The sequence below is a fragment of the Colletotrichum higginsianum genome, chromosome 2 (assembly GCF_001672515.1).
Source record: "Colletotrichum higginsianum IMI 349063 chromosome 2, whole genome shotgun sequence".
Lineage (NCBI taxonomy): Eukaryota > Fungi > Ascomycota > Sordariomycetes > Glomerellales > Glomerellaceae > Colletotrichum > Colletotrichum higginsianum.
This window is the reverse complement of record NC_030955.1, coordinates 5,557,653-5,571,606: the sequence shown is the minus strand read 5'-3', so window position 1 is coordinate 5,571,606 and position 13,954 is coordinate 5,557,653. Positions and strand designations below refer to the sequence as shown.

The 13,954-nt window shown below is 58.0% G+C and overlaps 3 protein-coding genes across 3 annotated transcripts; 2 read left to right on the top strand and 1 right to left on the bottom strand.

Moving 5' to 3' along the window:
- Positions 1-969: 969 nt before the first annotated feature.
- Positions 970-1,452, bottom strand: CH63R_03394 (BolA-like protein; the record flags this gene model as incomplete). Its single annotated transcript, XM_018298369.1, has 1 exon — positions 970-1,452. The coding sequence occupies one exon, from the start codon at positions 1,450-1,452 to the stop codon at positions 970-972; it is 483 nt and encodes a 160-aa protein (XP_018163185.1).
- Positions 1,453-2,351: 899 nt separating this feature from the next.
- On the top strand, positions 2,352-4,232 carry CH63R_03393 (Carboxylic ester hydrolase; the record flags this gene model as incomplete). The annotated part of the gene is made up of 2 exons (XM_018298368.1): positions 2,352-2,858; positions 2,937-4,232. The coding sequence occupies 2 exons, from the start codon at positions 2,352-2,354 to the stop codon at positions 4,230-4,232; spliced, it is 1,803 nt and encodes a 600-aa protein (XP_018163184.1).
- A 3,803-nt stretch (positions 4,233-8,035) lies between these two features.
- On the top strand, positions 8,036-11,035 carry CH63R_03392 (Subtilase; the record flags this gene model as incomplete). Its single annotated transcript, XM_018298367.1, has 3 exons — positions 8,036-8,152; positions 8,222-8,818; positions 9,077-11,035. 3 exons carry the CDS (start codon positions 8,036-8,038, stop codon positions 11,033-11,035), a joined length of 2,673 nt encoding a protein of 890 aa, XP_018163183.1.
- Positions 11,036-13,954: the final 2,919 nt, after the last annotated feature.

Genomic DNA, 13,954 nt, shown 5'->3' with positions numbered 1-13,954 from the left:
ATTGCATCTAAAGTGTGCCCTGTCGACGAACCTGGTGGCTCCAATCACAGCTCCGAGGTCGTATGTGGGCGGCATGGCGTGAAGTGAGGTGAGTAATCCGCGACACGGGCACCTATAAGACGTGCCGGTGGCTGGGCAATAGGCTGCCAAATGTAGGAGAACCGGAGAAGACAAGAGGTGACCGACGTTTGCGACAGAGGCATCACTGCTGCGGCGTTATAGTGAGCATGTGGTATTATGGTGTAACACGGCCATCTTGGCGTAAGCACTTGGCTTTCGCAACGTCCACGGCGGGCCAAATTGCTGCATTTAGGTGAGGGACAATCAACAATGTGAGATGATGTCCCTTGTAAAGCAAGCGTGGTTATGGATGGGGGCAAGATGATGTGACTGCTCAATAAAATGGGTGTACATCGCCTGGCGGCCCCATATGGGGTCCATAAATCAGGCAAATGGAGGAGTAATGCAACCAATCTCATTGGCCAAGATGAAGATGGAGAGGTCGATTGAGAGAATACGAAGCGGATGTCTTCGAGACAAATACTAGCGAGAGGGGAAGATAGACGCAAGGCGTGGCGAGAAATAGATCGTCAAAGAGCCCTAGGGAAACGGGCAAGAAGATAAGCCAGGAGAATAGCTTCTACACCAGGCATAGATAGTGTGAGAGTAAATCAGGCGACTAGTCCTCGGAATCCCTGGGTGTGGCCTCCCTTTCTCGACCGAGAGAACCCAGGGCATGCATATATCCTGCAAATGTCCTCGGCAAAAGCCGAGTTCCCCTCTCTTGAGGTCCTAATAAAACAAGTTGCTTAGTCGTGTAGTCGGTCTGGCCACAGAGGAGCTGGGCCATGAGAGAATAGTCAAGTTGATGGTACACTGTCGTCTACAAGTATTATACATCCATGCCCGCTCCCGTTATGTTACGGGGTGAGACTCGATCCGGCCAAAGACAAAAAGAACCTCTCAGGCTCACGGGGCCTTGGTGCGCAGCTGGACCCCGTGCCACTGCTTCAACATGTCGCCCAGCACGGCGTTGACCATGCGCTGCTGCTTCAGCATGTTGGCGCCCTTGAACTTGGTCGAGGTGATGTCGATGGCGTACATGGAGCCGCAGCCGCCCGACACGTCCTGCACGACGAGCTCCGAGGGCGCGAACTCGGCCACCAGCTTGTCCCATATCGTCGACTCGGCGGCATCGAGGTGGTCGGGCTTTTCGATGGATGGTGTTGATGGAGACGTCTCGGCCGAGTAGGACCGCGTCGGAGCCGTCTGAGTGATGTGGAGTGACGGGCGGTATACGAAGACAGAAGACGGGCTTGATCGGGGGGTAGCGGCACGTTGAGAGGAGTAGTTTCTGGTTGCGATCGGGAGGCTCGCGGCGGAAGCTCTGGCGATGGTGTTCGAGGCGGGTTTGGCTACCGCGATTGCGCGGCGGCACGACCTGCAGAGCATGATGGGGGTTTCGGAGGGGGGGCGGTCTACTGGGAGATATCTGATTTTGACAATTTGAGGAGATCGATCTACGTTGTCGTGGCTTGTCGAGAAAGTCAAATGTTCAAGATAAGGTGGCAGCAGGTGTTGGTGTGTTTTGGCCGAGAAGCTTCATCTCCAAATTTCTCTGGAAGCTCTCGGCTCGGTTGACGTCAGCAGCCGGGGGAAGCTTACCGGTAATTAGCCGGGAGAACTTATGTAAGCAGTACTTGATGCACGGTGTCTCACTCATCACTCATCACTCACTCATATTCAGTTAAGCCAGTCTCACTAAGGATGAACGTTGTTCGTTCAGCCATTACTGCCAAGCTCAACGAACATCAATACTCTGACTGCTATCACCCGTTATTGAACAACTAAGACTATTTTTACAGCCCCAAAGATGATTCGGCGTTCAATCCGTGGTGGAACCAAACATCTTGGCCTCACACCGACTCCGGCCGCCCTTCAACACCACGCCTCCATCGCCAACTCTCGCTCCCCAGATTCACATGCATGGGGCCCCGCCACTCCAGGCCACTCTGGACGCCGGATAAACATCCTCTTTCATCGTACACTAGCCTCTATGTCTCTCGTCATATCCTCTCGCCCGGCATTCACTCCTAGTTCGAGAGCGCCGGCCGCCGGATGTCTTGGCAATCAACAGCGGTCCCCCGCATCCCCCCCGCATTCTTCTCCAATGATTTCTTCCGTGTCGTACAAGCTGACCTAGTCAGGCACTAGCTAGATGGGATTCGAAGAGTGACGAGGGCCTCTTGCGGTTCTCCCAAATTCCTCCAATCAGGGACCCTGCCGGCAATGCTTTTCCAGCGGTACGGCGACGAAACCCGTTCGGAGTGATGTGATGGCGGCGGCGGGCAATGCTACGCTGGAGAGCGTATAAATGCTGGTACATGAGGGTGAGGATGAACCGGCCGTCTGGAATTGGATCGAGCAAGACGTTCGTTCTACTCTGGTCTCACCTCGCCCTCCCTCCCGCTCTCATGACTCGGTTGTGCTATTTGCTCTCGGCGGCGTTGGCCTGTCTTGGCACCGTTGCAGCTCAGGAACCGACGGCCCAGGTCCTCAACGGCACGTACCGCGGTCGTCACCTGTCTGAATGGGACCAAGATGCCTTCCTCGGCGTGCCTTTTGCCCAGCCTCCCGTTGGTCAGTTGAGATACCGGTGGCCCAAGAGCCTCAACTCTTCCTTCGACGGCGTGCGGGACGCCACTGAGCAAGGGTACAGCTGTATGCAGTTCAGGGGAAACTTCAACATGTCCGAGGACTGCTTGACTCTGAATGTTGTCCGTCCAGCTGGCAAATTCGATAAGCCGCTGCCCGTTCTTGTTTGGATCTTCGGCGGTGGTCTATACACCGGCTCTGTCGTAAGCCCAACCTCGCTCTCCCCCGTCCCTCTCTCGCTTCCATTGACTGCTTGTGACTGACTTGAGACGTGATCAAAGGCCGACCCGCAGTACAACCTCTCGGGCATCGTCAAAGTCAGCCAAGACATGGGCCAGCCCATCATCAGCGTGGCCATGAACTACCGTCTCAACATGTACGGGTTCCTGCAGACCCAGCAGATCCTCGCCGAGGGGTCGAGCAACGCCGGCCTGCTCGACCAGCGGCTGGCCCTCCGGTGGATCCAGGAGAACATCGCGGCCTTTGGCGGAGACCCGGACCGCGTGACCATCTGGGGCGAGAGCGCGGGGGCGCAGAGCATCGCCTACCACCTCTTCAGCTACGACGGCCGCGACGACGGGCTCTACCGCGCCGCCATCCTCGAGAGCGGCGGCCCGACGGGCGCCCAGGTCCAGAACCTGGCCTACTACAACGCGCCCGTCGAGAACCTGACGCGCACCGTCGGCTGCTGGACCGCCAAGGACCAGCTGGCCTGCCTCCGCGGCCTCAGCCAGGCGGACCTCTTCGCCGGCAACCCGAGCCAGGTCTGGAACCCGCTGATCGACGGGGACTTTTTGACGGGCTACCCGAGCCAGCTGATCCGCGACGGCAAGTTCGTCAGGGTGCCGCTGCTCACCGGCGCCAACAGCGACGAGGGCATCAACTTCAACCCGAGCAGCCCGCGGCCCAACACCGAGGCCGACCTCTTCAACGGCTTCTCCTACTGGCGCTCCTACGCGCTCTCGCCGCCGACCATCCGCCGCCTCTTCGAGCTGTACCCGGACGACCCCTGCACCCAGCCGCCGGTGTCCATCACCAACTGCTCCGTCTTTCCGGACAAGGGCCTGCAGTGGCGGCGCGGCGCCTCCATCGGCGGCGACCTCGTCATGATCTCGGGCCGGCGCAAGATGTGCGAGCTCTACGCGCGGCCGGACGTCGCCCAGCCCGTCTACAGCTACCGCTTCGACCAGCTGCTCTGGAACCGGACGGAGCTCGAGGGCGTGCGGCACTTTGACAACGTCGCCTTCAGCTTCCAGAACATCTCGGGCCTGCTGGGGCCGTCGCCGCAGTACGACGACCACGCGCGCCTCGCCCGGGCCATCGGCCAGGCCTACGTCCGGTTCGTCTACGAGCTGGACCCCAACTCGCAAGCCGGCGGCGGTGGCGGCGGTGGCGGCAACGGCACACTTTACACGAATGGCACGGGGCTGTTGCCGTACTGGCCCGAGTACGACGTGACTGCGCCCAAGAACATGGTCCTGAAGGCGTCCAAGAGCTTTGTCGAGGACGACACCTGGCGGAAGGAGGGGATAGACTTCATCAACACGTACGAGGTGGCGAGGGAGCTTCTTGCATGATGGATAGACTGACTAGAATGAGTGACTGGATGGGGTGGAGGGAAGAGAGAATAGACCCCCCCTCCCCCCCTTCCCCCTGTCCACGACCGTCCCATAGAGGCAGATAAACTACATAGAGAAGATCCGAACAGCGAGCATGTCTGAATAAGTATGGTACTCGCCTTATCCTGCATGCCATCTCGCCCAGTGGAGCCCATCTCGAACCCCGTGAGCTCGCCATTTTGGCCAAGACGACAGGGCAAGCAAGCAAGCAAGCAAGCAAAAGCCTTGGTCCTGTCATGCGACGCGGCAAACCAACACTGCCCAGCCGCCCATCGACGCCCCCCCCCCCTCCCGAGCCGGGCTGTGACGGTGACATCCGCGTGTAGTGTATGTAAGGCACGGCCCCGGTCTGCCCGGAAAGCTGGGTTTTGGCCGTCGATAGTGAGTATTGGCATGCACTCAAGGGGGGGGGGGTTGTTTTTGTCGATGCTGGTTGAGACGATGCCGAAGCTGGCACCTTGGCATATGGCCAGGACTCGAGAGCCTAGCGCCGGCACATGCGATGGCGGGTCTCGGTGAGCATTTTACCGTCCTTAGATTCGTCGTCGTCGTCGTCGTCATCATCGTCGTCGGGTGCTGGTATAAGGCGAGACCTGCCGTGGAGTGTAAGACGAGGGGCAGGTTAACCTGTGGCTTGGTTCACAACGCCGAGTACTGGTTCCCAGGTCCTTTTTTACCCGGGACTGTTACCAACTCAGATCACTCGAGTCGATGGTGGGTGGTGTACGAGAGACATCACAGAACAGGTTCATATGGCATGCGGATAGATAATCACTCAGGGCGCAAAGCACTCCCTCCCAATCTTAACCGACTTCTGTCCAGAAACGCACCCATCGTATTGGTTCTCTTGCAAAGAGTCGCCGGCTCGTTGTTGGATAGAGTTTCGGGGCTCACTAAGGTTAAATGCCTTTGCCTTTAGGTTTCTTCTTAGAGGGAGTTAGCCAGATTTCCAAGACCTTTTCTTTTAAGATGGAACGCTAATTCGGTTCGGCTTTCAAATGAGAGAAGAGTCCGAAGTCAACCCCCCCCCGGCTCGACAAGAGTCAGCGGTACTATATCTGTAATCTATAGCTGGCCAGGGCGGAGATACCATTTTGTGAGCAGTGAGTGGATAGCGCCTGTTTGCGCCATCCGTCATTGCTCCCCCCGGCGGGAGTTTATCCAACATGCAACTGAATCATGCAGTTAATTGTCTTCCCCGAAACTTTACAAAGCCGAGGGAGATGAAGGGCATTTCAAAAGTCCTTCAACCCTCTCTTCTGCCCGACCCCAATCTGGATGGGAATACGAGGCCGAAGCTTCCCGTGGGAACGGAGCCGTTCCGAGCTTCCCAGATCGCCCTAGCACCGTCGAGTCTCCCGAGCCCCTTTCGGCTAGAGGCACAAGGAGGGGCGACTTTCGTATCGACATTCATTAGGCGGTGGTCCAGGCGTATCAACATTAGGCCGTGTTCCCTGTTCCAGGGCGCAACCTGCACAAGCAAGAGAGTTGAGCAACTGGGGAACAGCGGTTGCAGTATGTGAAGCAGGCTCGTAGGTGATGCCAGACTCGTAAGGTGAGGCCAGTACTCATTTCTCATACGTAATGAGGAACCCAAAGCCATTGAATGCATCGTGCATTCAAAGAGACTGCAGCTTGAACAATCTGACAGGAGATGCATGCCCAGCGTTGCTTCGCACAAACGCCCTCATCTCGTGCTTTGCGTCCGGATCCAACCAAGGCCGGGGCTGGCCACCCGCCGCGTTATCGACTATTCGGCAGGTGAAATCACAGCAGGACCCATGTGAACGAGGTGAACGAGGGGAGTTGTGGGCCATGGGACGACAGGTCCAGATCCATCTCTCCAGTCTATCCAGTTTCTTCCGGGCTCCCTCGCCTCCTCTGAGGCCCAACTCTTCGGCGCCCTTGTCCCACTCACCTTGGTTCTCGCTCTCATGCGGGGGACGTGGTAGTACGGAGGAGTGAGTATCCATACAGAGGGGGGGAGGAGATCTAGCGATAGCAGCTTGCAAAAGGCCCTCGTCCTCTATTCTCCTGCCCGAACCGAACGAACAGCCCCTCCCCCCTCCCCGGCCGCTCTCATCTCAGTCCGTCAAGCTCTGGGCACTCTGCCGACTCGCCTCCGGGCCAAATGCCATCGACAAACAACCACCCAAACACTGACGTGCCAGGAACACCATCCGACGCCATCGGGCGAACCCACCATGCGCGGCCGGGATGTCCCTCCCCGCGTGGATGCTGCCGTGGTATCCGTATAGAAGCCATGCGGTCCACCATGCGGTCCATATGCCTGAGCGCGCTCTGCAGACTGCTGCTCCACAGCACACGAGTTGCGATTCAGGAACACCAAACAGCGCGCCGCGATGCCCTGCCACGGCGGTTTAGGGTTTGCCTTGGCCCTCTTGGCTTTTGGCGGGAGGCGTTCGCATCGGAGGGACCATGGCCATGCTCGTAGGGACAGAAAGATGCCCCCAAGACGCGCGAGATTCATCAAGACATGAAGACAACAACCACCATGCAACCGGCCATGAAAGTTGATGCTAATGTTCCCCATCCTCCCCCCACAGGATCCTGATAGGAGGATAGGAGCAGAACACCCCCTCGTCCAGCAATCTCATCCTCTTCCGCCCGGGCCACTGAGGTTTGAAGAAACCAGAGACAAGAGACATAAACAACCCCGCAGCATTTTTGCCTCCACAGCGTCTCGATATCGAGCCGTCACCGATGGAACTCGAGCCATCCCAATGTCCTTTTGCCTTCTGCAACTGCAGACGAACCCCGGTTGCGCTGCGCGCCGCTAATGTCGAACCAAGTCACGAACCAAAAACCCTCTCAACGCCCGCACCCCGCCCGTCCCTCCACCTCCATTCTCTACTATCAACCAGGCCTCAATGGGCAAACTCCCGCCCCCTGCCAATCGCTCTTCAACGATAGTCAACGATAACTCAACAACAACAGCAGCAGCGAGCCGGCCTCTCGGTTCGCCACCAAACAGACCAAGCCGCGGGAACCAGTGTGTGTGTGTGCCCCTGATGCAGAAGATTGATGCAGCAGAGAGCCGAGACCACATCCCAGTCATCGACCAGGGACCGTCGAGTCGGCCTTTGATCCATTCATGACTGGGCAGCTTGACCAACGACAGACGGAGGGTCTTACCCAGATAGGAAGGCCATCTGCTTCCATGACAAGGGCCGTTCGAAGTTGAGCTCCCCCCTGCTCTCCCCTCCCTCCCCCTAAATATGCAACCCATCGACGAGCCTCATTAAGGAAGCTCACAACACTGGGCCAATATGTTGATCGTCGAGATGCCCTGGTTTACCTCCGCCGTGTCGCACTCCTGCGAGGGCAACGTATCGCTCCCTGCAATCTCCTATTTCCTGGGTGCCCGTTCGCTTGCGCCGCTGCATCTCATGGGCGACCATGGTCGCACCCATCCATCCATCCATCCATTCATCCCCTGGTCGCTTGACAACCATCCCGGATGCTATCGCGTGCCCACCGATGGAGCATGCTCGCATTCCTTGTTCACTCACTCTGTCCGACCTGGCCAAGGGAGGGGGGAGGATGGGGGGCGTCGTCTACGAACTCCGGGCGAGCGAACCCCCGCCGTGGGTAGCTAGGAAGCTGGGCTGGCCCGTGGCGCGAAATGATCGATCTTGATGGAATTATAAAAGTTGCACCCCCCGGCGCGCCTGTTCACATGAGATGCCTCCTACCACGCCAGCTCCGGTATCCCACAGGTCATCCGTCAGCCGAACACAATGGTCAGAAGCAGTCTCTTGCTGCCGCTCCTTGCGGCGGCATCCGCCATCCAGGCCAAGGTCCACTCCCCAAAGACCGTCGCCGGTGCCTTCATCGTCGAGTTGGAGGACGGTCAGGTACGTCGTCACCATAACCCCTCACACTTGTAAACAAACTGGCGATGCAGAACAAGAGAGTGCTGACAGTTCCTGCGACAGGATGCGTCCGACTTCTACGCCGAGGCCGACGCCGAGGCCACCACGCGCATGAAGCTCGACTACTCTCTCTTCAAGGGCGCCTCCATCCAGTTCAAGAACCTCGACACGGCCGACGCCAAGGCGGCCAAGCTCGCCGGCCTCCCCTCCGTCAAGAACATCTGGCCCGTCCGCACCTACCGCATCCCCGAGCCCGAGGTCGTCTGGACCGGCAAGCAGGGCCGTGACTACGTGGACCTGAAGAAGCGCCAGCTCGGCAACGACACCTTCTCGACCCACGTCCAGACCCAGGTCGACAAGCTGCACCGCGACGGCGTCACCGGCAAGGGCATCAAGGTCGCCGTCATCGACACGGGCATCGACTACCTCCACCCGGCCCTCGGCGGCTGCTTCGGCCCGGACTGCCTCGTCAGCTACGGCACTGACTTCGTCGGCGATGCCTACGACGGCTTCAACGAGCACTTCCCCGACCCGGACCCCATGGACTGCGGCGGTCACGGCACCCACGTTGCCGGCATCATCGCCGCCCAGTCCAACCCCTTTGGGTTCCTCGGAACCGCCCCGGGCGTCACCCTGGGCGCCTACAAGGTACGTGCTTCATACACAGTTATGTATAGTGATTCTCTACACGGCCTGCTTTTTTGGTTGGTTATTGTAAAGCTCCGTTCATGCGGGAAACCTTTTGCCACCATGTCGCCTTAGGCTCCCGGTGTGACAAACTCCGGCGCCCGGCGACAAGAGCCCCACTATTCCCGAAGCCGTCTCCGGCAATCCCGGATGGCCGTGACAAAAATGCCATACTACTTTCTGTGTCATTCACTTACACGCTCTTTTCTCTTCCCACAGGTTTTCGGCTGCGATGGTCAGGTCAGCAACGATATCCTGATCGCTGCCTACAACCGCGCGTACGAGGACGGCAGCAACATCATCACCGCCTCGATCGGTGGCCCCTCGGGCTGGACCGACGAGCCTTGGGCCGCCACCGTCTCGAGGATCGTCGAGGCCGGCGTCCCCTGCACCGTCTCGGCCGGTAACTCGGGCGACCAGGGCATCTTCTTCGCCTCCACCGCCGCCAGCGGCAGGTACGTCACCGCCATCGCCTCCTTCGACAACGCCATCACCCCGGCCGTCCTCATCGAGAACACCTTCACCATCGACGGCGGCGCCCCCCGCAAGTTCTCCTACACCCCCGGCGAGCCCGACAACTGGGCCGGCGTCGAGCTCCCCCTCTGGACCCCGAGCACCGACTCCACCTCCACCGTCGCCCTCGGCTGCGACCCTTACCCGGCCGACACGCCCGACCTGAGCGGCAAGATCGTCCTCGTCCGGAGAGGAACCTGCACCTTCGTCGCCAAGGCCCAGAACGCCGCTGCCGCCGGTGCCAAGTACCTCATGCTCTACAACAACGCGCCCGGCGCCGGCTCCGTCACCGTCACCAGCGTTCCCGAGATCCTCGCCATCGGCATGACCACGCCCTCCCAGGCCGCCGTCTGGCTCGAGGCCCTCGCTGCCGGCTCCGAGGTCGCCCTCCAGATGACCGACCCCGCCGAGGCCGAGCAGATCCTCACCGAGGCCCCCAACACCGCCACCGGCGGTTCCGTCTCCAGCTTCAGCTCCTGGGGCCCCAACTGGGACGCCCACCAGAAGCCCCAGTTCGGCGCCATCGGAGGCAACGTCCTCTCCCTGTACCCCAGAGCCCTCGGCTCCTACGCCGTCCTCTCCGGAACCTCCATGTCCTGCCCTCAGGCCGCCGGTATCGTGGCTCTCATCGCCGAGGTCCGCAAGACCCTGGACCCTGCCACCATCGAGAACCTGCTCTCCGCCCACGCCAACCCTGTCAAGTTCAACTACGGCACCGGGCCCGACGAGCTCCTGGCCCCCGTCTCCCAGCAGGGCGCCGGCCTCGTCCAGGCCTACGACGCCGCGTACGCCACCACCCTCCTCAGCGTCTCCAGCCTCTCGTTCAACGACACGGACAACTTCATCCCCGAGCTGAACTTCACCATCAAGAACACGGGCTCGGCGGCCGTCTCGTACGACCTGAGCAACGTCGGCGCCGCCACCGCCTACACCTTCGCCGCCGCCGGTGACCTGTTCCCGGCCCCCTTTCCCAACGACCTGTCGGCCGAGTACGCCTCCGTCGCCCTGAGCGAGAGCAAGGTCTCCATCCCCGCCGGCGGCGAGGCCACCATCCTCGTGACCCCGACCCCTCCGGCCCTCGACGCCGGCCGCCTGCCCGTCTGGTCCGGCTACATCGCCCTCAACGGCTCCGACGGCTCCAGCCTGTCCCTGCCGTACGTCGGCATCGCCGGCAGCCTCCACAGCCACGTCACGCTCGACCAGGCCCTCATGACCACCTCGACCAGCGCAAAGGACGAGGAGTACGAGCCCGTCCCCAGCAACCACACCTACATCCTGCCGGCCCCGGGCACCGCCAACGAGACCAAGGCCGTCATCCCGGCCCTCGCCATCAACATGGCCTTCGGCTCCCCCTTCGTCCGCGCCGACCTCGTGCCCCTGACCACCTGCCCCCCCAACTCCACCAAGGAGGTCTGGGGCATCCAGACCGTCGGCCAGCCCCGGTCCTTCCCGTCCCTGTACGTCTCCCGCGGCGTCCTCTCCGTCAACTGGGACGGCCAGATGGACGACGGCAGCTACGCGCCCGCCGGCAAGTACAAGTTCGCCATCAAGTCCCTGCGCGTCTTCGGCGACGCGTCCAAGCTTGAGGAGTACGACACCACCGAGACGGAGCCTTTCCGGATCGTCTACGGAGCTGCCAACGCGACGGCCCCTGCGAGACACTAAGAACAGGCGTGTGTGTGTGTGTTCCGTTGATACGATAGCGTTGCATTGTCCCTACGACGACATTTCTCTTCTTGTAAATTAGCTTCATAGCTCAGAAATAATGTCTGAATATCCGTTCGAAAAAAAGTAACTGTTTCGATTTTCCTCGGCTGCTGTGCCAATGCTGTGCCATGATGGCCGGATGGATCTTTGCTTGCAATCAAATAAAGCTCAATGTATTCGCTCTAAGCCTAAGCTTTCAGTCGAGTGTGTTTGTGACCTGAGTGGAAGTGCCGAGACTATGAGAAACCTGGTTGAGTTCTTCTCAAACGTTCTGTCTGCTGGCTCTCCGACAATCAAGAGGACGAAATGTAGTTGCCAAGTTCATAGATGTCGCTTTAGGTAGATTAGTTACGCTTATGAGATGCCTCTTTCTATCAATATCCCGATAGTTACCAAGAGGTCAACACCCAAACAAAGCCACGGCCTGCCTACTGCATTTTCTTCTAAGTCTATCTCAGCATAGGCAGTCTCAAAAGACTGTGATTCCAAGAAATAACCCATCGCAGCTAACAAGATGGGTTTGGTATGTGATTAGCACTGACCTCGCGCCAATAAACCCAAGAAGCCGTCTCGGAAGTAATATCACACGCCGCCTCCATCCACATGGATGTGTTGTTCAGTATCAAGAGCACTACAGTGGAACCCGGTCGATTCGATTCAGAAGCGCGAGTATTCCGGCATGTTCCAAGCGACGGAAAACGTGGCGTGAGACTCGCATCTTTCTTGTCCATCAGTTTGATTCCATTCCAGTCAGGTCATATAAGCCTGAAGAATAGAAGCCTGCTGATGTCTCGGAATTGGATCCTCTTGGAGCTGCGTTGCTCGTCATTCGTAAACAGTTGGCAAAGATCCATAAAAAGAGTAACTATGCGCATGGAGGAAAGCATCAGAGTTCGGACTTGAGTCCGGGTCATTCGCAGAGATGGTGTGTACATTCGCTTCAGAATCAAACCACGAAGTACGGCAAAATAACGTATCCTGCCAACTTCAACAAAGGAATGGGACGGACTCTGATCTCTTTGGCCAGGTTTGGCAGTTCATTTCTCAAATTCTAAAATCCAAGTGTGAAAAAAATGATGATTCAAAGCTGCAAGCCCCTCGCTCTGACGCTGGAGCACAACTGCCCAAGGACCCCCTCGACCAACTCAGAGTTCGTCCCGTCTCTTACCGTGATCCTCCCCGTCAGATCTGAGAAAACATCTCAGATCGTCCCTTCAGAACTCTCCTCCGCAACAACAGTTCGCCTTTTCATCCCTCCTCTGACACATGTCCGTCGCCGGTTCGGGCCAGCCCAAAGCTCCCGAGCAGCGTTCGCCGTCCGAACCTCCAACCCTCCATGACGAATCGCATCGTTTCCAGGACGAAATGCAAGGAGAAACCTCACCGACCCAGGGTCTTTGACGTGCGGGATGTCTGTGGGCTTTTCGAATTGTCGAGGTAGTCGTAGAGTAAAGGCCTTGGCAGCGTCTTGGAAACGAGCGTCGAGCCGCGCTCAGTCGCCGCCAACTCTCAAGCACACTCCGGATCTTGCATCATTGCCAAGAGACCCCGAATCGCACTTTTCAATCTCGATGACCCCGTTTGCCGCTTAGTCACTCACTTCGCCGAAACGAACGGGCAGATGTCACGGTCACCTAGTCCTGGCGGGAAGACGGGCTCCTTGACTGTTCCGAATTGGCTAAGCTGCCGCCCGGTCTCCGGAGCGCCAGAGGATGGATTGTAAATCGTGACGGGGGTCATTGAAGCACTCTTGACGCAGATTTCCCTAAGCATCAATTCAGGTCCGTGGCACATTGGCCTAGAGATGCCATTGTGAAAAGAAGGCCAAAGTGTCTAGAATGCTTGTCAACTTGTTACTTAATGACTGAGGGATAGGTCTAGACACATGTTTATTGACGTGAATAGGAAAGCCACTGGCTAGGGGGCGTGGTTCTTCTCCATGTCGGATGGACTCACCTGTATTGGGTCTTTGGATCGTAAGCCAGCCCAACACCAACATGCGATATCAGCCTAGACACCTGCGCTCTACGCAGCTCTTATCACGCAAGACAGAGAAATCAGTTATAAAATAGCGGCCAGAGATGTCTTCAGCGAGGATCATATCATGCAACCTCAAGAATCCATCAGTGCAACATCGTTATGCCTCCAACGCGCCAAGTCGAGATGTTACATGAAAGCTAGCTGGGATATTCGGGTGTTGTTATAATGGTGATGACGTTGAAGATATTGCGAGAGAAACAAGGAAGGCATACAATGATACAACTCGCGAATCTGGAAACAGTCACATATATGAACATCGTGTAAATCTGCCCGGCAAACAAGAACTGCCATTCTCAAAACACCCTTCTCCAGCAACTGTGACTCTGGTTATTGCGCCTCTACAAAGATTGAACCCCGCCATAATTGCTCCTAAAATGAGATCGTCTTGCCGGGCACAATGGCATCTTTCGCCCTCCTAGCAACTTTGCTTCCTGTATGGCCTCAGCGCAAGCGGGCGCTGCCGCAAGAGTAGCCCATACCACGCAATGCCAGCGGTGAGAAGACTAGGATACGGCATCCCAGGTTCCAAAATAGTCTGTAGCAGGAGTACTCACCTGCTATGCATCCATGGTTCGTTTGCCGAGTCTCAAAAAATGGCGGTGAAGCACATGAATGTCTAACAAAATGATGGCATTCGTGAGACGTGACAAGATCCCTTCGTTAAATCTGTTCGTCGATTGGCTTTGAGGTCCATTGCAACCGGTTTTGTATTTTGTAGAAGCATCGGCGTGCTATGAGGCGAGGACAGACACTCCGTCACAACGTGAGAACGGGTTGGATGCCGGCTGCATCGATCCCTTGAAGACGACCATGCTCTGATTTTCTCCGATCGTGGGA